Source organism: Saimiri boliviensis, chromosome 4 (genome assembly GCF_048565385.1).
Source record: "Saimiri boliviensis isolate mSaiBol1 chromosome 4, mSaiBol1.pri, whole genome shotgun sequence".
In the NCBI taxonomy this organism is placed as follows: domain Eukaryota; kingdom Metazoa; phylum Chordata; class Mammalia; order Primates; family Cebidae; genus Saimiri; species Saimiri boliviensis.
In genome coordinates this window covers 37,235,080-37,259,363 of record NC_133452.1, presented here as the reverse complement: position 1 = coordinate 37,259,363, position 24,284 = coordinate 37,235,080, and the positions used below count along the sequence as shown (strand labels likewise).

The window sequence follows — 24,284 nt, the reverse complement described above, 5'->3', positions numbered from 1 at the left end:
GAACATGTATATGCTATAGATTAAATTAAAAAAAAAAAAAAATGGCCCAGGCATGCCGACTCATGCCTGTCACCCCAACACTCTGAGAGGCTGAGTTGGGCAGATCATTGTAGGCTAGGAGTTCGAGACCAAACTGGCCAACATGGCAAAACGCCATCTCTACCAAAAACAACAAAAATTAGCCAGGTATGGTGGTGCACACCTTTAATTCCAGCTACTTAGGAGGCTGAGGCAGGAGAATCACTTTAACATGGGAGGTGGAGGTTACACTAAGCCGAGATCACACCACTGCACTTCAGCCTGAGCAACAGAGGGAAACTCTGTCTCAAACAAACAAATAAACAAAAAGGAAAGAGGCAATATTGGTACCAGTTTACTATTATTTAAGTTTGCGGTGGAAAAAATAATAGCATTTCCTTGTAAAGGGAAAGAACATAATAAATAAAAGAAGTAAATTACAGTCATCCCTCGGTATCTGCAGGGGATTGGTTCCAGGACCTCTGTGGATACCAAAATCCATTCATGCTCAAGTACTTGATATAAAAAAGGTGTAACATTGGCATATAATCTATGCACATCCTCCCATGCACTTTAAATCATCTCTAGATGATTTTTAAATACCCAATACAATGTAAATGCTATATAAATAGTTGCTAAATTTTATAGTTTGTTTTTTACTGTTTTTTATTACTGTATTGTTATTTTTTCTTAAATATTTTTGACCTGCAGTTGATTGAATCTGAGGATATAAAATCTATGAATACAGAATGCTGAGTACACATCCATATTTTATCTAGCTAAAAGATTTCCACTTTAAAAAACATGATGCTAAAAAGAAGCTCGTATTAATTGTGATGTTTTACAAATTACAACATCAGTACCTTTCATATATATGATCTCATTTAAAATATGGTCTAGTCACACTCAGGGTCCTTTAAAATAATGAAATACTGTATAAGAATATGCTTAAGAATAGACATCTGTATTTGACTGACAAAGGGTAATTAAAATCTAAATTTCTATCTCTATTTACCAAATGCCCTATCTTTAATGCATTTTTGTAAATCTTTGGAAATCATAATATAGTCAACATTTTAAAAGGAAGACCTTAGGCTGGACGTAGTGGCTCACAGGATTTTGGGAGGTTGAGGTGTGTGGATTGTCTGAGCCCAGGAATTGAAGACCAGTTTGGGCAACACAGCAAAACACTATCTCTACAAAAAATACAAAAACTAGCCATGCATAGTGGGTGCGCCTGTATTCCCAGCTACTCAGGAGGCTGGGAGGTCCAGGCTGCAGTGAGCCGTGATCATGTCACTGTAGTCCAGCGTGAGTAATAGCATGAGATCCTATCTCAAATAAAATAAAAATAAAACCCCTTAATGATCACAGATACATATTCAGAATCTTCACTATTAACTCTACCAAAATATTAGAACTATTATAAATTATGTACTTCCATTTTACTTTAGTTTAATGAACTGTGGTTTATTATTTAGATTTGGAGCGTTTTTACCATTCTGACACTTATCCACTGTGGAAAAAAAAAATAAATTAGAGATAACTGTAAGTTCTTCAAATTGTACTTTATAAAAACATGAATTCCTATTACCTATCTTTTAATGTCCTCTTTGCAATTTTCCCTCTATAGCTACTGCTGTTTAGAAGGCATCACTTACTAGATATCTGTGACTTGAAATTTATAGCTGTAACATCACTGAAATAAAATTTAAGAGTTAAGTTCTAAATGACATTGGGCAACTCATTAAGCCCCTAAGAGACATAAACAAAATGAAAACAGTTATTTTGGTCTATCTTTCTCACTCCAATTTTGTAAGGTTTAAATGAGAAAATACGTAAAAAATACTCTGTAAAATCCATAATATACCAGAGGAAAAAAATATTATTGCTATGACTGCCAGTCTGCTAACAGCAAATTAATTTACTGAAATATCTACTACACAATTCATTATAACTTTTTTTTTTAAACAGAAGCTAATGATCTCTGAAATTCAAGGATGTAGGTATAAACCTATGGGAAGACAGCTCATATAGCTGGATATGTATTGGATCTAACCAAATAAAAGTCTGGTGACTGAAGCAATTGTTAGCTATGGAAAGTAAATCACATAAATTGAGATACTAGAGTATCATTTTTCAACAGCTGTTAAAAACAACCTACCTAAAATAAGAAATGCAACTAAAGAAATTCTGCTTTGATAGGGTAAGCCAGATCTTTAAAATAAAAACACATGCCTACTCTGGACAGGGAAAAATCTACACAAAAGCTTGATACAAATGTATGGATAAGGTAGCAGAAAAACTCCATTGTTTTTCCATTTCTTCCACCAATAAGTGTAACACTACATACTGTAAAAGCAACATAATAATAGCAATAGAGCTTTTCTTTCTCTTTCATTTGTTTAACTAGATACTTACAGCTGTTGCCTCAATTCAGGTGAATCTTGAGGTGTTCCAAGTTGATTCAGAGTTCTTTGTATTTCCACAGCTATTAAAATAGAAAATTCATGTATTAATTGTTATAAAAGTTAGGGCAACAGAAACAATAAGTTAAAAATTAATATGTACAAGCAATTGAGCAGTTGAAAAGAGACAGAAAAACTAAAAGTAAAAAATATTAACTGGGAAAAAGAATAAATGGTTTATTTAAATCTACTTAGTAACAAAAAAGAATTAACTTTCAAGAGGAAATTGTGTGGGAATATTAACTTGTGAAACTGCACTTATGACCCAAAAATACTATCTTTTTCCTTATCCCATCAGGATATTAAGTAAATACAACGGCACATAGACTTTCATTTAACACTACTGGCATAAAAATTGTGAGGAAAATAAGTAACAATTACATTTCACTAGAATATAACATAAACAAATTACAGTTAATAAATGAGAAAGGAATAATAGAATTAGAAAAAATCACTTTCAATTATCCATGTAATCACTGATTTCAGCAAAGATCATCAAAGGATGCTAAAATCACAGGACATTCACACAACTTAAATTACTACCACACGGATGACATTAATTATAAAAGATACAACTGTATCATAGATAAATCTCTTATCTGAACACAAGTGACCAAATTTAGCACTGAGAATAGAAAAAACTGACATTATGAACCTCATGACATGCTGCAGTGAGAAAGTCACAATATGATCTATGGATTTTTTTCTTGCCAAAATGTTTAACCTGAATCTAATCAGAAAAAGAAATTATACCCGTCTAGACTGTGTGACAATCTACAAGATAACTTGCCTGGACATATTTTAAAAGTCAATGTCACAAAACAGAAAAAAAATTTGACAAACACAGGGGTACTTTCTAAATTAAAGAATTAAAATACCCAAAAGACACTGTATGATTTTTGACTGGATTCTGAATCAGGAAAAAGCATGCACTATAAAAAAAAAAAAAAAAAAAAAAAAAAAAAAAAAAAAAAAAAATCATAGGGACAATAGGAGAAACTTGAATATGAAAAGTAAAAAACATATTAAACAAAAGTTGAAAAAAGCCCACAACTGGTGAATCCAGGTGAAAGGTTCATCAAACTATACTTTTATATGTATTTTGTGATGTTTAGAATACTTAAAGATTTTAAAATAAAAAGTCCAGGGCTTAAAAGTCATGTTAAACTCACAATCTAGAAGTCTATGACTACTGCAGTTTTTTTTAAAAAGGCTCTACACAGAAGGGGAGGGCCTATAGTTTTATGTGTATAAGGACATAAATAAAATGTCACGGTACATAAATAAAACATCAAGTAGAAATAAGCTGAAAAATCAGAAGAACTATTAACACTCGAATCCCCCCATTCTTTTTATTTAAATGAGTGGTTTATTTATATAGCTTAAATGCTTTAAAAAATATTCATTATTGGCCGGGCGCGGTGGCTCAAGCCTGTAATCCCAGCACTTTGGGAGGCCGAGGCGGGTGGATCACGAGGTCAAGAGATCGAGACCATCCTGGTCAACATGGTGAAACCCCGTCTCTACTAAAAATACAAAAATTAGCTGGGCATGGTGGCGCACGCCTGTAGTCCCAGCTACTAGGGAGGCTGAGGCAGGAGAATTGCTTGAACCCAGGGGGCGGAGGTTGCGGTGAGCCGAGATCGTGCCATTGCACTCCAGCCTGGGTAACAAGAGCGAAACCCCGTCTCAAAAAAAAAAAAAAATTCATTATTTACATACTCAAGGGAATGATAAAGGATTACAAAACGCAGGATAAGTTTCGGTCATTGGGAATGATGTAATAAATACTGCTTTTAAGTCAAAGCTGCAAAACAAAGACTAGAGAGGAATCAAAGCATATAGCAACTCTTCCCATTTGGCTAATTTAATAGGAATTTATTTTTGCTTTGCAGAGGTTGATTTTTCCTTTCATAAGATGGAGAAATTTTGTTTGCTGTGTTTAACTTATGGCTGCTTGTGATCAGTTACATATTCTCTCTCAATCTCAACAGATTTTCTTGAACTGCCTTATAGCTATCTGTCTTTTTAAGCATATTGATAATACAAACTGTAGTATGGGCATCTACAGAAGAGTGGCAGGTATTTATCTCAACTCTAAAGGGTTGTTTTTTAGAAAAAAAATCACAGCAACTGAAAAAAGAAAAATTATTTAACAAATGACACCAGGAAAACTGACTAATCATTTGGGTGTGAGAGAAAGAACCCTACCTCAAATCATATAGGGAAATATATTTTTAATAAATCATTAATTTAAATATTAAAATTGAAAATATTAAACTGCTATAAGAAATATAAATAATGTTTTTATTATATGATCTTATATATAATCTTAGAGTAACAAATATAAAATATTAGCTAAGTGTGATACAAAACTAAAATCCATTAGAAAATATTGACATATTTAACTACATAACTTTGTTAAACGTTTTATGAAAAATGTGTACATATGTCACAGTATCTATGTAAGTGTGTGTTTATATATACACGTGAAACAGTAAGTACAGGATATGATGAGGAAAGAGGTTAAACTACGATGCTAGTTTTCTTGGTAATAGAAAAACAGCCCAATAAAAAAGGGACAAAGATTATAATCTTGCAATTTACAAAAGGCAAATATATATATAACAAAATTTAAACTTCACTGATAATTAACCTTTCACATTTATGGTTGGTAAAAATTATGAAAAGTAGTTGAGAATATAATTACAATCAAAGGCTTAAAAAAAAAAAAAGGTACAGACTACATAATATATAAGAAAGAGGGAACAATAGTCAATGGTAACCAAAAATAATTCAGAAAACATCAGACAATCCAGTAGAAAAATAGGCCAAGATACGTGTACACGTATATAACCAATCTGCATGTTCTACACATGCATCCCAGAGCTTAAAGTATAATTTTAAAAAAAAGTGGGCCAAGAATAGTAACTTTAATAATATTCATGAATAAACTGAATAGCAAAAAAAGGACTGAAATGCGTATCAATCTTGCAAAGTATAAACAAGTACAATACACGAATGCTACATAAAATTACTCAGCCAATTAAAAGAACTGAGTAGAAATGGCTTCTGACAGGCCCAGTGGGAGCCTAGTTCCACCATGTGGTAATTTCCCATTTCTGAACAGATATACTCAGCAATCCCCAGTTCTCACTCATACGCCCTGAGTAAGGACTCTTATGAAAGGAAGAAATCATTGGAAGTCCTGGGGGACCCACTCTAATAAAACAATAAAACTAAGGGTATTAACTGTTCCCCGGGAATTGCTCAGAAATGCCACCGCAAAGGACAGAAAGAGCAGGGAGTAGAGATGCCTCTCATTCCCATTTAACCGATGTATCTGGAGGATGCAGAAGGCTAACGCTCACGACAACTAGCAAGGGTTTATTCAGGTGGTGACTCCAACTGCAATGTTGCTCAAAATGTGATTGATTTCCTACAACACAGCATTGCAATCTCTAACAACTTGTATATGCCTGCTGATACAGCAAATACTTTTCCCTCTATCCTAAAAAACAGAGAACATGAGAAAGTATTTATCAATGGATGGGACATCAGCGAGCCTTCACAGGCATATCTCATGGTTATGTACGTTCTCTATCTCTGTACTACAATTTTGTTATTAAGGATACGGATCATCTCCTCCTGTAGGACACTGGTTCAATACATTGGTTAGCACCAGAAAAGTGGGAAGCAACATGTACTCTTAGATGCCTACAAAGTGTAACTAAGCCAGCAGGTAGAAAATATATTCTGTGAAAATAGAGAGCAGTGTTTCCTTGGTGAAAAACGTTGGCGAATTAATCTGTATGGATAATTGACACACTTAAGTATTGTGCTTTTCTTAGTAAACTCAAGTACAAATGAGAAACAGACTTTTTTTTTTTTTTTTTTTTTTGAGACGGAGTTTCACTCTTGTTACCCAGGATGGAGTGCAATGGCGCTATCTCGGCTCACCGCAACCTCCGCCTCCTGGGTTCAAGCAATTCTCCTGCCTCAGCCTCCTGAGTAGCTGGGATTACAGGCACGTGCCACCATGTCCAGCTAATTTTTTGTATTTTTAGCAGAGACGGGGTTTCACCATGTTGACCAGGATGGTCTCGATCTCTCGACCTCGTGATCCACCCGCCTCGGCCTCCCAAAGTGCTGGGATTACAGGCATGAGCCACCACCCCGTCCTGAGAAACAGACTTTTTAATGCTCCTCCTACCCTTTGCTGAATGACCCAAAGGTTACCAGCTTTAGCTTCAACTCCCAAAAAGAAAAGGCCATCCAGCTAGTTCAAGTGGTGGTATAAGCGGGTCTACTTATACCTACTTATAACTTGGCTTTAATGATCCAGCTGATCCAACAGTACACCACACCTGGGTAATTTCAGGGCACTGAAGAAAACTAGTAGCAAATCCCAACAGAAAAAACATAGGGATTCCTTAGAATGCTTGAGCAAAACCATCCTTTTGAGGACTAGTTCTGGCCTTGCTACTCAGCCCTGGATAGAGCAAACAACGGTATGAGGTAACCAAGTGACCCGAGCTGTTCCCCATGAATTGGGTGTAATCTCGTTGGCATATCCTTTCTACATTTTGCTCCATGTATGTCGGTCAGCCTGCCCTTCACCCCAACTCCTGCAGCACTTGTTCAGTGGGATAATAAACTAGCAATGGCTGTCAGAATAAAATCCACATGTAGGCTCATCAATATGGGCTTCCCCTTATTCAGATTGACATGACCATGGGCATTGCCATATACCAACTGGCAGCAATAGCAATCTCATGTTATACTCTATTAAATTATTTTTGTTTTATTTTTTGTATTAATTTTTTCATTCGTTCTTTGGAATTCTCAGATGCACATCCATGTGCTAGATCTATAGAGATAATTTTACCCATTTTACTTTCTGTGGCTAATTATCTTTACAAACACTTTCAATAATGTGCTAACTTAAAAAAAAAAAAAGCAGACTAGTGGTGTGCCATTGTTAAGGGTTGACCCAACCAGCTGAAGACAAGATAACTATGCTCCTTCCATCTTGGAGGAGGCAGAATTTTATATTCACTTCAAAGGTACTACTGTGGGTTCTGTTATGCATCTTTTAAGCACCCACTGTGCCCCCTGCCGCCCGTCCCCACTTCCCCGATGTTTCTACCAGACTCCTAATCCACCTATTAGTCACAATCAAGGTGTTCCAAACACTGATGCCTCTGATCAAGAAATTACAGAGAAAAAAAAATGAACAATGTTCCAAGGACAATGGGATTCACTGCTCTGCCACGCATTCTGTTACCTAGAAGTTGCTGGACTTCTAGAATGTTTATGGCCTGCTGAAGACTCAATCCTGGCCCCACCTGGGAGACAAGCATCTTAGAAAACTGAAGTGCTATCCTACAGGATCTTTATGGTCTCAAACCACTCCAGGGTGCTGTTTTACCTATAGCCAGAAAGAAACTTGGATTTGGGAAGTAAGGGGCCGACGTAAAGTGCAGCATTTCACAATTACACCTAATTATCCATTTGCACAATGTTTTCCATCTCTCAAGGTGATTTAGAGACAAGATTCAAGTAAGGAAAACAATCATGTTTTCAAGACTACAACTGGTCCTTTAGGGCCAAGGTAGTATGCTGATTGAGGTAATTATTAAGGGGAAGTTGGGGTATACTCAGACACAAATAAAAGGGAGATGAACGGGAGGGGACCTGATAATACTGCCATCTTCAATTGTAAAAGTAGGTACCACACAGCCTGTGAGCAGGAGCAACAAGGACCCAGGACTGAAAATCTGGGTTATCCCAAACAGCTGGGGTGGTGAAAGAAGGCAAGAGGAACGTGGAATGGTTATTACAACAGGAAAATAGTAATACAAACTGCAGCCTGTGATCAGCTGTAGAGTGGCAACTTAGCACCTGCCAATATTCTTTTTCTTGCTCCGCAAGGTATCTATTTAGATGCATTAACTGTTTGTCTCCTTCCCCATCCACTTCCTCCACTGTTGCATATAGAATGTACAGTTTGCGGTTACACTAAGACAGAGTTCCACAGGCTAAAGAACACTGTTGTTCAGTTTTGCTGAAAGAGAGAAGGGATGCACAGGAGATCACCCTGGATTTGGCATTGGATACAGGAACTGAAGAGACCTCAGTTTTATCCCTTCTGTGGAAATGGGAAAGGAGTTCCGTAGTATGAGGGACAGCAGCAGTATGTCAGGCAGGAGCTTTTGTTTTTAAGCTTAGGTATATTTTTTTAAAAAAGGAAGTATGTTCACTGTAGAAAACGAAAGGGATAAATTATAATGAAATTTATTTTTGGCCACCTAATACCAAAAACTATTATTACACTAGGATCTTTTTGCTTATAATATCATGACCACTGAGAAGCAGCATCACAGAGCCAATCTTTGGAGGGGGAGAAACTGGTTGCTAAAGCAATAAACCTGTTTTAAGATTCTTTGAGCATTGCTTATGTTCATTCCAATGTAAGACATGATTAGTAATGAAAGTATCAGTAGCTATCACTAACAATCTAGTTATAATCAAAACCTACATTTACTCTGTGCTTTTGGTTTTGTAGATTTAGGTTTTACAGATACTGAAATTTCTTAAAAATCAAACGCTCTGGCTAACAACTTCTTTGTTACCCTGAAACAATTTTTTAAGAAAATACAATGTCTCATAAATTGAAGCCTCTTAATAGAACACATTTAACTAATGAGAGCAAGTTGCTTCTCAGGAATACAAATGGGAGAAAAGGCCTCCTATACTTACGCAGCATACAATCTAGAAAAGTAAAAAAAAAAAAAAAAAGTACAAACACCATATAAACTCAAAGCAGCAGCAGTAGCAATAAATGCTATAAAAATGTTTCAAACAATGACCTATAATATGTGTGTTCTATTGGAAGACAATCCAAAAAGCTGTAATGAAGGTGGCATTTGTAATGGTTTGAAGGGTAAGAAATAGGACATTTCAGTTTGAAGATGCAAACCTCTAGTACTATACTTAGACATACACTGAAATGATCAGAATACTTACTCGTCACCCTAACAAGAAGACAAACTTCTTAAAGGCAAGGACTAAGTTTTATTCATTTTGATATTTTCAGAATTTATCATATTGCTGACCCTTGATGAATAGTTTCATGAATGAATCATAAAAAGAACACTGGAAAGATCAAAACTTATGCCAGAAATAATACATATTTCTAAATATAAACCACAAATAGAGAGTTAAGAAAGGTAGTTATGCTCATTTCTTATTCATTCAACAAACATTTGCTGGGCATCTACTATGTACCAGGCACAGTGGGAGATCTTTTGAACATCAACATTAATTTGGTTGTATTCTTTTAAATTGAGCAGGTCTATACTTGAGGATCAATTAAAGGCATCAGCTGATCAGGGGCTTATAGAAACGTAAATCTGAAACTACTAAATCAAATTTGGAAAAAATATTATATGGTATTAGTTCAATTCTATTTTCTAAACAAAGAAGTTGAGAACCAGACAGAATAACTAACCTGTTCCAAAAACTACAGCTATTTAGTAGAAGAGCTAGGATTAGAATGTAGATTTCTTGGTTTTCAAAACTTTTTACAACGCACTAAAAGGACTGAAAATAAAAGACCTTAAAAAACATTCAGGTGTGCGACAGTTGACAAAGCAAAGAAAGAAAGAATAAATGTGCCTACATTGAAGAAGTAACCTGAAGGAGTTGAACTGAGATGTTCAGATGTTTCCAGCAGTGCTCAAAGTAAGTTTCAGTCCAGCAGTGGAGCACAAGGATCCTTCTTCCCAGCTGAAAGTGATCAAGAAAGAAATGCCTGCTCTTTTTCTGGGTTTCATGAACTGCCAAGATTCCCGAGACTTCATTTTATATATGACTAGTATTACCCTCCTATACTAAGGTCAGCAAATTATGGCCCGTAGGGCCTGAAACCTGGTTTTGTACAGATTTCCAAGCTAAGAACCGTTGCTACAGTTTTAAAGAGTTAACAAAAAAAAAAAAAAAAAAAAAAAAGAAGAAGAAAATGCAAGAAAGCCTAAAAGAGTCTGCCCTTTACAGGGAAAGTTGGCCAGCCTTTGTCCTCAATTATTCAAAATTACTAAAACCTTGTATTTAAAAACTCAACTTGGCATGTGACTTGAATGTACTGTCATCCTTCACTATCCCTAGAAGATTGGCTCCGGGCCTCCCGTCATCTACCTCCCACGGATAACAAAATCCGCAGATGCTCAAGTTTCTCAAATAAAATGGCATAGCATCTGCATATAACCTATGCACATCCTCCTGGATATCATCTCTAGATTACTTACAATACCTAATATAAAATAAATGCTATGTAAATTGTTATAGTGTGCTGTTTTTTATTTGTATTTGTATTTTTAAAATATTTTTCTTAATATTTTCGTTCCATGGTTGGTTGAATCAATGCAGAACCCATGGAAATGGAGGGCCAAGTGTAGTCACTGCATTATTAAGTCTACCTAGTAAAATGTTTAACAATGTTACAAAATTTCCATTGAACGCATTGCATGAATTGCACTGAATTTCTTTCATTCTCATCCATCATGGATGAGATATGTTATTCATATCTCACATGGATGAGGATGTTATTCATCCAACATAAGTGCTGGCTTGAGTACCTCATTTTCATCTGCTGCTCTTATACTAATTTAGAAACCGAATTACAGTTACTTTTCATTGTTTTGGATAAGTATTTTTATAGCATATTTGCTACAAATATATTTTCTGGTTTTTGGCCATCTCGTAAGTTCTTCTTCTAAAAGGTACAGACAGTAGGATACGTGGTTCACAGGATCTTCTGCCATACCCCAGTTGACCATGTTCAAAAATGCTTGAGAAAAATAAGCTTAGAGAGATAAGAGGTTTCTAGTTAGATGACAAGCAGGATGGTGATCTAGGAAAATGAATAATCCTTCTACTTTCTCCCAAGGCCAGTCTGTAGGATTTCATTTCATTATCTAGTCTTGGGTGCTGTGAATTTATAGGATAGTCATCTTCTATTTTGACTGGCATAGGTCCAATTAAAGAAAAAACTCATGAAACAAGCAGCAATTTTTCCAACCATAAAAAGAATTACTTAAGCATAAACAGTTTCTTTTTTTTTTTTTTTTTTTGAGACGGAGTTTTTGCTCTTGTTACCCAGGCTGGAGTGCAATGGCATGATCTCGGCTCATTGCAACCTCCGCCTCCCGAGTTCAGGCAATTCTCCTGCCTCAGCCTCCTGAGTAGCTGGGATTACAGGCACGCACCACCATGCCCAGCTAATTTTTTGCATTTTTAGTAGAGACGGGGTTTCACCATGTTGACCAGGATGGTCTCGATCTCTTGACCTCGTGATCCACCCGCCTCGGCCTCCCAAAGTGTTGGGATTACAGGCTTGAGCCACTGCGCCCGGCCAAGCATAAACAGTTTCTTAAAGAAAAGTTCATCTAATGCATGCAGGTATGATTAAATCCCCATGTGTCTCTATGAGAATACAAAGAAAAAATTAGTTTTGCATTATCCACAATTTTGAACTATTTGTACCACTACTCACCTCCACAGATGTGACTTCAAAGAGTATGCTACATTTTTCATAACAAAAAAAGAATGCCATTTTCTACACATCCGAAAACGACACACTATTGGGTTATCAAAAACAAAACAGGTTCCCATTGCTGGCTCTTCATCTACAGCACTGAAGACCCATTCTGTTCCACATGGGTCTGCTGCCATCTAGTGGATTATTTAAGAAAAAAAGCTTTACAGCAAATTAAATAGTTCGTCACAAAATTGTAGGCTGAATTTGGCATGGGGGCTATCAATACATGTTACCACCCGTCAGAGTTCACCAGCGAACGGACAGCTCCTGTGAATGCTGTCTGACAAATGAGAGTGGCCAGGCTGTGGGGACATGGCAGATCACCCTAACATAGAGTACCTTCAAAGAACTGTCTCCAAATAACTAAGAATAGCTATCTTCTCTTTTAGCAGAAAACATCTGTTTTCAACTTAAAATAACCAAGTTGTAACAGCCAAACACAGAAAAAATAATGGTTAGTAAAATCCCTGGACAGATGATTTTGAGATTCCAACACAGACTCAGCCACATCACACTGAGGAAGAAGTACAATTGAATGCTGACCAGCAAGTAGAGTTGGAGTCAGACAGCCTGATTTGGCAACCTGATCTCACTTCTTCCTGGCTGCTGACCCTGGGCAATTTACCTAACGTCTCCAAGCTCTAACTGCTTCAACAGTGAGAAAGTACCTATTTCTCAGCTGTCATAAACTTTAATCGAGAACAATATAGGTAGGCACCGTGTACTGGATATAGTAAGAGCTCAAGAGATGGCAACTAACAGTATGAAGTGATGTCCATTGTTCTCTTGAAGGTCAGAAATGAATAAGAATATTCTTATTAGTTTTCTTTTTCATTAAAATACCACTTTATTGAGGTACAACAGACAAAGTACATACATATGAACTACAGTTTTATAAGTTTGGACATATGTGGACACCTGTAAAACCATCATCACACTTAAGACAGTATTATATTCTTCACCCTCAAAAGTTTCCTGGTTGTACTTTGCAATTTCCTCCCTCCTGGATGTCTCTGTTCCCTCCTCCCTCCATCACCAAGCAATCACTAACATGCTTTCTGTTGTTTTATGTTATTTTGCATTTTCTAAAGTTTTATATAAATGTAATCACAGAGCATTTACTCTTTTTTGAAAAAGGGTGGTGTCTGGCAACTTTTACGTTAGCCTAATTATTTTATGATTCATCCATGCTGTGTGTATCAGTAGTGCATTCCTTTTATTGCTGAGTTTTCCACTGTATGATACAACACAATTTGTTTATTCACCTATTGATGGACATTTGTGTTGTTTCCCATTTGTGTCCATTACAAACAAACTCCTATGAATATCTGTCTGCAAGTCTTTATATGGGAATATATTTTATTTTCCTGTAGAAAATAAAATAGGAGTAGAATGCTTGGATAGTATGGTAGGTCTTATATTTAGCTTTTTTAAAACAGCCAAACTATTTTACAAAATTGTATCATTTTACACATCCACCAGCAGTGTATAAAAGCTTCTGTTCCTCTAGATCCTCTCCAGCACTTGATATGGTCAGTCTTTCAAATTTTGCCATTCAGATAGGTTAACAGTGGTATCTTGTACTTCTCATTTGTATTTTCCTAATAACTAATGATGTTGAACATCTTTTTATGTGCTATTTGACACCTGTATATCTTCTTTGTTGAAGTGGCTGTTCAAATAACAATACTGAGTCTTCTGATTCGTGATCAAGGTATACCTTCCCAATTGTTCAGGGTTTCTTTAATTTTGGCAATATTTTACACTGTTCAGTGTTCAAATTTTTCACTTACTTTACACCCTAAGCATTTCATAATGTTTGAGTTATTGTGAATGCCTGCTTTTTAAATTTCAAATTTGTATTTTGATTGCTCATTGCCAACACAGAGACATACAATTTATTTGTACACTGATCATGTATTCTGCAACGTTACTAAATTGACTTTTTTTGTTCTAGTAGGTTTTTTTTAAAATTGTAGATTCCATCAGATTTTCTATATAGACATTTATGTCTACAAATACAAATGGTTTTAATTCTTTTTTTCCTAATGTAAGGACCTTTTATTTGTTTATATTATCCATCTGCACTGGCTGGAGCCTCCAGTAAAATTCTTTATAGAAGTGGTGAGAACAGACATCCCTATCTTGTTCCTGATTTTATAAAGGAAAACATTCTTTCACCATTAAGTGTGACACTCACTGTAAGTTTTCATAGGTGCTCTTTATCAGGTTAAGTAGTTCGCCAAAATAGCCAGCTAACATCAAATGGCAGTATTAAATTTACATATATTATTATTAATCCTAAATTTAAATCGACTAAATCCCCCAATCAAAAGACACAGCCAAAACCCATCAGTATGTGGCATCCAGACCCATCTCACATGCAAGGATACACAAAGACTCAAAACAAAGGGATGGAGAAAGATTTACCAACCAAATGGAGAGCAAAGATAAATAAATAAAAAGCAGGAGTTGCAATTCTCGCCTCTGATAAAATAGACTTTAAAGCAACAAAGATCAAAAGAGGCTAAGAAGGACATTACGTAATGGTAAAAGGATCAATGCAACAAGAAGAGCTAACGATCTTAAAATATATACGCACCCAACACAGGAGCACGCAGATACATAAGACTTATAAAGAGACTTAGACTCCTACACAGTAATAGTGGGACACTTCAACATCAATATTAGACAGATCAATGAGACAGAAAATTAACAAGGATATCCAGGACTTGAACTCAGATCCAGAACAAGTAAACTTAATAAACATTTATAGAACTCTCCACTTTAAATACACAAAATTTACACTCTTATTAGCACCACATCACACCTACTCACAGGTTTAAATGAAATATTGGTTGGCTGCTTGTTATTTTCTTCCCTCATTTTTTCCTGTCTCTATTATTAAGCACAATTATTGGTATAAAAGAGATTTTTCAATACCCATTTTTAGACTGCATTCTAGCCTAGGCAATAAAGCAACACTCCTGTTCTCTCTCCCTCTTCCTCTTTCTTCCTCTCCTTCCTTTTTTTTTTTTTTTTTTTTTTTGATTATTATTCTTTTCTTTCTTTTTCAAAAAAAAAAAAAAAAAAAGGAGTTCGCTTCTACTCCTAGTTTACTGAGAATTTTTATTAGGAATGCAAGTAAAATCTGTCAAATGCTTTTTCTGCATCTATTGAGATGATTATATAGGTTTTCTTTTTAAGTTTGTTAATAAAATGAACATTGATGGCACTTTCAATAGTAACCCAACCCTGAATTCCTAGGATATACTCCACTTGTTATATATTATCCTTTCAAAATATTGGTGAATTTGATTAAATTTTGTTTAAATTTTTGCATTTATGTCATGAGATGAAACTGATGTGTAATGTTCTTTTCTTTTTTTCTTTTTTTTTTTTTTTTTTGACATGGAGTCTCGCTCTGTCATTCCCAGGCTGGAGTGCATGGTGTGATGTCAGCTCACTGCCACATCCTGCTCCCAGGTTCAAGTGATTCCCCTGCCTCGGTCTCCCAAGTAGCTGGGATTTCAGGTGCCTGCCACCACACCCAGCTAATATTTTGTATTTTTAGTAGAGATGAGGTTTCACTATATTGGCCAGGCTGGTCTCAAACTCCGGACGTTAGGTGATCTGCCAGCCTCAGCCTTCCAAAGTGCTGGGATTATAGGCACGAGCCACCGTGCCCAGCCTAGTGTTCTCTTCTTTTACTGTCTTTATCTGGTTTCAATATAAGGATCATGCTAACCTCATAAAATGAATTCTTCAATTTTTTTGGAACAGTTTGTTTTAAATACTTGGTAGATTACGCTAATGAAGATATTTGAGTCTGGTTCTGTGTGGGAAGGTTTTAAGTTGTAATTTCAATTTCCTTGATATACAGCTAGGCAGGTTACTGACTTCTTTTTGAGTGCACTTTGATAATATTTGTCTATCAAGGAATTTATCCATTTCATCGAAGTTATCAACTTTATTGTCATAAAGCTGTTTATAATATTCCCTTAATTGTAGCCATTAAAAAGGATGAGTTCATGTCCTTTGCAGGGACATGGATTAAGCTGAGACTTTATTGTCATAAAGTTGTTTATAATATTCTCTTAATTGCAGCCATATGTCCTTTGCAGGGACATGGATGAAGCTGGAAACCATCATTCCCAGCAAACTAACACAGAAATAGAAAACCAAACACTGCATGTTCTCACTCATAAGTGGGAGTTGAACAATGAGAACACATGGACACAGGGAGGGGAACATCACACGCTGGGGCCTGTCAGGGGCTGGGGGCAAAGCGGAGGGAGAGCATTAGGAGAAATGCCTAATGTATGCAGGGCTTAAAACTTAGATGAGGGGTTGATGGGTGCAGCAAACCACCATGCACATGTATATTTACGTAACAAACCTGCACGTTCTGCACATGTATCCCAGAACTTAAAGTAAAATAAAATAAATAAACCATTTCAAAGGAAAAAACCCTTTAAATACATGACAGATTCTGTAATGTACAGAACATATGTAAATATGTATAGATTTCTACATATAAAATACATAGAATTTGTAATACATCATCTCTCATTCCTGATGTTAGTAATTTGTTTCTTCTATTTTTTCATGTTGTCTGGTTAGAGCTTTATCAGTTCTTTTGATCTCAAAGAACTAGCTTTTGGCTTCATTGATATTTTTCTTCCCTTCGACTTCCACTATGATTTGTATTTCCTTTTTTCTCCTGACTTTGCAGTTTCATTTTCTTTTTCTAAAATTTAGGTGGAAACTAAGGTCATCATTTGAGATCTGTCTTCTTTTCTAATACTGGTGTTTAGCATTCCCTTAATTTCTGAGTTAATATCATCCAACAAATTCTGATATGTGGTAATCTCATTTACATTCAGTTCAGAGTATTCTCCAATTTCTCTTTTTGACCTTCTCTTTGATCCATGGCTTATTTGGAATGTGTTTACTTTTCAAACATTTGGGGATCTTCCAGGGATCTTTCCATTACTGAGTTTTAATTTAATTTCACTGTAGTCAAAAAATATATCTTATATGACTTGAATCTTTTAAAGTGTGCTGAAACTCTTCCTTAATGCCAGGAATATAGTCTATCTTAATAAATGTTCTGGATGTGCTTGAGAAAAATGTGTGTTCTGCTGTTGTTGAAAAGACTGTTCTATAAATGGCTTTCACATCAAGGTGGTTAGTACTTTGAATCTTCTGTATCCTGATTTTGTATCTACTTCTTGTATCAATTATTCAGAGAGGGGTAGTGAAAGCTATAATTGTGGCTTTGTCTATTTTTCCTTGCAGTTTTACCAGTTTTTGCTCCTTGGATTTTGAAGCTGTCTTATTAGGCAGTTCTGCCAGTTTTTGTAAGTGTTCAGCTTCTTATTTACATTTCTTAATTATCTAATGTGAAATTGACTTGAGTGCTAATACTTAATAATATAGAATTATAAGAATTCTAGAGATAATGACAAATATCATTTGATACAAGATAGTTATAGCCCATAATTGGGACAGAGGAGTCAGACTATGTGACAGTGACATGTACCTAGCAGTTGCATATAAGTGACATATTTAAAATAGGACTAGAAAAATAAAACCCTAAATATTAAAAGAAACAAACTCTGTCTTAGACGCCAATCTTTAATTGTCTATAAAACCCTCCATCTTTGTTAAAGGGTGGTTTGGAGTATTAAACAAGATGACACAGGCCAGGTACAGTGGCTTATGCCTGTAACCCCAGCACTTTGGGAGGCCAAGGTGGGCCACTTGAGACCAAGAGTTCGAGACCAGCCTGGCCAACATGCTGAAAACCCATCTCTACTAAAAATACAAAAATTAGCCAAGCATGGTGGGAAGCACCTGTAGTCCAAACTACTCGAGAGGCTGAAGCACAAGAATAGCTTGAACTCAGAGGCAGAGGTTGCAGTGAGCCAAGATTATGCCACTGCACTCCAGCCTGGGTGACAGAGCAAGACTCTGTCTTTTTAAAAAAAAAAAAAAAAAAAAAAAGATGAAATATATGAAAACATTTAAAAACTAGCATAGATCTTCGTAAGAATACAAGATGTTATTACCAGTAAGTCTACTACAATTAGAGTTAGAATCTAAGTTTGTTAGGGTACAATGTACAGCGAAAAATGTATCATTAGAAATACACATGTCTAGCCATTTCTTATATCAAGAAAAACCAAGAAGAGTGTATTAAAATTCTAAAAAGCGTATCACAAGTGGAAAAATTCCCTGGAGAATCTGCAGGATGGCTACTAAAATAATTTTGGCTTTTCTCCCCTGGCATTAGCATATCTCATGCTCTGTCTTAGAACCTGAAGAGAACACTTACCTTTTTTGTGAGCAAAAGCATTGATGCAAACTGCAGAGATAAGAAGCAGGGAAGGGAGATGGAGAAGGACCTTCTAAAGGATGGGTCCTGAGGCTGGAAGCTCAGTGGAGAGCATCCACCCACAGGGCCCAACTCCACTGGCTTCCTGTGCTCCCCTTCCCAGCGCAGAATATCTGAAAGCATAACCTGCTTCCACAAAGCAATCTCAAATTTACCACATATTTAATTTTAATTTTGTCATTAGTTTTCTCCCCTGATACATTACAGGTAGAAAAACACAAAGGTTAAACAAGTGGCAACTCGGGGCATGTTAAAGCTGCTGTAGATTAATAAAGGGTTAAATCTGAGGGCATGGTTCTTTAAAGTACAGAAACAAATCATCTAAAAATTGTATGTAAACAATAATGTGGCCTTCTAGATGGCTGGACCATTACAAGCTGCAACTTTAGCAAAGTTATTCACCCTAACATTTCTCACATGGACCTGCTCAGTTTACCTGCTCTGAGGTAGTCTGGAATCAGAAGCAACAGTAGTTCCATGAAAATGTGATTTCCGAGAACTAAATGGTATTTAGTTCTGGTACTAAGGTGGTGAGAGAATAAAACACCTATGTTAATTATCAACCCCAAATGACAACTTTATGTGTGGTTTCTATTCTAAGGCTTATTTTATTCATGTATTCCATTTAGAATCTTAAATTGGTTTTACAATTTCCTTTAAACAAGAAATAATTCACAAATGGTTAATACAGCACTAAACTAATAAGACAGGTACTCACACCCATCTTGAATTATTTAATAAAGTATTGCCATTGAAAGTGATCTTTTTCCTGAGAAACTCATACTTATTATAAATTTGCAGATAACCACTTGAACCAGGCAAATACACTGAAGGTCATTTCTTTTTTTAGCTTTGAATTTGTCATGACAATTTTAGTCTTGCAGATAGCAGGGCAGACCCTTGGGTCATCAGCCATCCCCTTTAAGAGCATTCTTTTTACAATGTTAAAGTTAATTGTGAGAACAAGCAGAATTTGCAGGTTGCTTTACCAGCATGAATCTCATTTTCCTGGCTTAAAATCTGAGACTGTGAAATTATTCCATAGGAAAGTGAATTTTATTTTGCAGAGATAGCCTCTTAGATAAAAGTAGTTGTTGAAGTGTCTTTAAAATTGCTATCATGAGCAAAACTGGTTGCTATAATGCTTATTTTTCTGTATTTGTTTACACATTAAATTCTTACAAAATTGTGTTCCTTTGTTTTACAGTAAGATGTTTTATTTTGAACTTATTTAAATGTCTATTTGGTAGAGAAAACTAATTTGTTAATACAGATCTTACCTAGTAACTATCTATTGAGCAGGGATGCCTATTACAGATATTCTTGAATAAACTATCACCACAAACAACAAAAAAAAAAAAAAAAAAGAAAGAAAATGTGATTTCCATAAGAAGCAAACAGGTAAGGACTGGGCAGTGGTGAGGCCCTGCACCTTGCAGTTCCCCAACCCTCCTGACACAGCAGTTTCCTTCCTGTCATCCGCTAGAGGGCCCAATAATTCTCCTACTGCCCCAAAAGCAGCTGAACTCCTGTTGCCAGTTTGCCTCTAGTTTACAGGCAGTGATTCCCAAACCTTTACTTCAGTCATTTCTGATCAGTTCTAACTGCCAACACTTTTGGCAGATGTTTTTAAAACACTGAAAATCAATTTCTGCTTCTTACAGAAACACAGTAGAAGCAGGTTTCTTAATTTTCCTCTTTCTTCCTTCCTTGAGGCATATTGTAGAATGGGGCAGCGGGGAGAAAAACCCATACAGAGACATTAACACAAAATGTGTCAATATGGCCAAATTCTCAAAAACCGTGTAAATATGGCCAAAAGCAACAGGAAACAGCAGGTCCGGAGCAGCAAGCTGTATGGAGAATCTGAAGGATGGCTACTGAAGAGAATAACAGGGGTTGCAAAGCTCCAAAATGTCACCTGAAAATCATCAGGAAGAGCTGATCCCACCTGGAGTGGGAATGGGCAGAAGCAGGGCTGAGAAGCACCGGGGACTCCGCTGGAGAAGGCGGGAAAAGGAGACTCGGAACAGATTCAGGAGGCCATGGGCTGCCGACCCTTCTCAAAAACCAGGGGAACACCTTGGAAAGGGGTGTCTGTGCATCTTGGAGCCAATGAAGTGACTGGGATGACATCAGGGATGGAGGAGGACGCCCTCCTACACCAGGCTGGGTGCTGAGAGGCAGCGGAAGAAACGGTCCCTCAGGACTGCACAGCACAGCAGAGAGAACGGAGCCCTTGAGCAGAGAAACGGGCACTTCCCTCTCCCTCCACAGGAACCTCCTGCCAGGAAAATCAAACTCATTCCACTGAATAACAAAAAAATGGGTAGAGTAACCACACAAAAGACTATTTTAATATGTGGAAAAGAACAGTAAAACTCCCTAAAAGAACACGCAGCAGGAAAACATGTTGCCACAAAGTGGACGTGGTAAAAATTACACCCCAAAATACCCACAGGATTAAAAAGAAAAAGAACCCAATGAAGCAATCACAGTTTAAAGGAAGAGCACAAAACTCTTAAGAGATGGCCAGAGAACATTCACTGACAAAGTAGAGACTGGAGGAACTCAGAAAAGAAGGACAAATTCAAAAATAAAGGCCCCATGGCAAGGAGCACGAGAACAGACAGACACGCAGCACACATCAGGGCCCGTGACCACCACCCACTGCAGGCTGAGCCGCTTCTGGTTCTCTGGGCCACCCCTTGCTCTTCACTGGTTGTAGTTTCTGGTTCGCTGCCATCTTTCCAACACGACTACTGTCTTCATTTTTCACGATTTCAATACACAGGTTGACGATCCTTCCACCATCCTGGCTGGCCTCCATTCTTTGGAGGAGGCCAAATGAATGATCATCAGGCACACTGAATGATTCTGCCCTCCACCCTCCCTCAGACAAATACTCCAGGATCCCATCAAACACTGTCGCACTACCAGGAACTGTCACTCTTCCGTAATCTTGGTTTCAGGCAATCCACTTACAAATCACCTCCTGCATGTACATCTCACTCCCCTGGCCCCAACTCCAAGCTGCCATCCATTGGTCCTGCCACTTGGCCACATTTCCTCACCTCCAGTGCCTTCACTGGCTCCCTACCCAACTTAAACTCTGGAGTCAGTCATCATATCCATGCTCTTGCATATATCTTAAGCCCCTCTCTCCCTTCTTAATCACTTGACAAAATCTAAAACTCTGGTTGAGTCCAACACGGCACTGCCTCTGCACCAGCACTGCACTCCTCCCCTCACAACCCCTTGCTCTCCTGAGTCAAAGCCTAAGTCTTTTCACCACCCTGCAAGGTCCTACCTGAGCTGGCCCCAACTCTCTCTCCTTCCTCCTGTCCATTCCTCTAATGGCCAGGGTGCTTACATCTGAGGGCTCATGGACCTGCTATTTCGCCGTCTAAAATACTCTTTCCTTAGATACTGCGGGATACATTCCCTTCCTTCCTTCGAATACATGCTCAACGACGAACTCCTCAGTACAGTCCATCCCGACTCCCCATGCACCCTATTTATCAAATGCAATCCCCTCTCCCGCACACTGGATCCTTACCGGTATGTTTCTGCTATTGTTTCTTTTCGTAACACCAAACACCTCCTTCTAACATACAGTATGATTTATTTGTTTATTTTATGTCTGTCTTCTCTCACTAAAGGTTCACTCCATAAAGGCAGGTATTTTCATTTTGTTCGCTGACATAAATCTAGCATCCAAACAATCCCTAGCACATCACAGGTATGGAAGGAACGAACATAAATGCACGAGTAACGCCCTAGTACAACAGACAGCATGATCCAAATCCACCGTGTTATATGAACCAGACTGTCCTGGGCTCAAATACCAGCCTTGCCACTTAACAGTTGTACAAACTTGAGCAAGTGACAGCCACTCCAAACCTAAATTTCCTCACCTGACCAGGGTGACTGGAAGATCAAAAACAATGCACAAAAAAAGGAATAGGAGATACCTAATAACAGTTAATAAAAGAGTCTAAAAATACTGGCTTACATACCTTCCAGAAAGAGATTATTGAACAAAGCAAGGTATATAGGAAATACCATACAACTGAAATCCCTGGATATACTTCGGCCACCCTGCCCCACTCTTCTCCCATGCCCAGCAGCAAGGCAGTGCCCTGGGTATTCACAAATAAGCAGGCCTCAGCTGGATATTTTTTGAAGGCTTCCATACTCCCAAGCAGGAGAAAGTCCACAAACTAGAACGGGATCTCGGTGATGTCTGTGGGCATTCTCTTTGACTTCACATGGAATAAAAGGCAAATTATCTTAGAGAAGTAGGTGACCGCATTCAATATCATTAATACATAACTTCGAATAATGTTCATGATAATGACACCATAATGAGAAAGAAGAGTAGGAAAAATAAATGTACCAAGATTTGCAGAATAATATTGTGTATTACTTTTGGCTTTTTCCTAGGTAACTAATATAATAAATAACTTCATGAGAATGACACTATAATGAGGAAAAAAAGTAGGAAAAATAAATGTACCAAGACTTGGAGAATAATACCTTGTATTAATTTTGTTTTTTTCTTAAGCAACTAATAGGTAAACAAATTGATAACCACTTTAAGAAAAAACTCAGTTTGGATTAAGTATAAAGGGCAATCACTGATACAGTTTGGGCTGTGTCCCCACCCAAACCGCATCTTGAACTGTAACTCCCACAATTCCCACATGTTGTGAGAGGGACCCAGTGGGAGGTAACTGGATCACCGGCAGGTCTTTCCTGTGCTGTTATCATGATCGTGACTAAGTCTCATGAGATCTGATGGATTTATTAATGGGAGTTCTCCTGCACAAGGCATCTCTCGCCCACCGCCATGTAAGAAGTCCCTACGCTCTTCCTTCGTCTTCTGCCATGATGGTGAGGCCTCCCCAGCCATGTGGAACTGTGACTCCATCAAAGCTCTTTTTCTTTATAAGCTACCCAGTCTCAGGTATGTCTTTATTAGCAGTGTGAGAATGAACTAATACACTGTTTAACAAAAAACATTTCTCAATGATTGGTGAAAACAACAAAAAGGGATCAAAGAGATGAGGATAATAATTGCCAAAATCACTACAGGAAACCAAAACGAAATTGCCAAGCCTAACTTATACTGCTCGATTCCTACTTCAGCACTAAATCAACTAAAATGTACAGAGGGACAGCCTCACAGGGCAGTTGAGTAGTACTACACAACTAACCACAAATACACTGCAGTCAAAGAGAAGCCACCCTGTCATACAATTACTGAGCATAGATTGTGTTAGAAAAAACGAATAATTATTAGAGAAATTCTTAAATAAATGTAGTATAGAAACATACATATGAGGATTTTTATTACATGCTCACCATGACACTGTATTTTATCTATCAAGAACTCAGAGGATTCACTTGTGGAGGGAGCATAATTTGTTCTCAGGTTTTTAAATATATACATTTTAGGATAAAATGTCTGTGAATGGAAGATTAAATGCGGCATAACCACATAAAAAACTAAGCAACCAATAACAAGAGAAAAAAAAGCAAGCACCAAAAAATCTGTATAGTGTGATCTCAATTTCATTTTAAAAAAGGAAAGACTAAAACTATGTGTAAATACTTCTGTAGCTAAGACATATGGAGCCCTTTATCTCTAGAGACCAAGGTTTTGGTGGAAAAGTCAAAAAATAAGTAAACAATAAGAGTATTTTAATTTACTGATAAAAGGCATTATAAAAACAAAACAGGTTAATGAGAAAAACAATGACTAGAGGAAGCAAAATGATAAGGCAGGGAAGAC

General features: G+C 37.0%; 1 protein-coding gene across 2 annotated transcripts in view; it reads right to left on the bottom strand.

Moving 5' to 3' along the window:
• The window catches only part of STX7 (syntaxin 7), a 57,386-nt gene that overhangs the window by 15,206 nt on the left and 17,896 nt on the right, over nt 1-24,284 (bottom strand). For both annotated transcript variants that reach the window (XM_003932440.4, XM_074397449.1), the window contains exon 3: nt 2,440-2,509. In XM_003932440.4, coding sequence (XP_003932489.1) covers nt 2,440-2,509 — 70 coding nt within the window. The remainder of the gene's footprint in view (nt 1-2,439; nt 2,510-24,284) is intronic.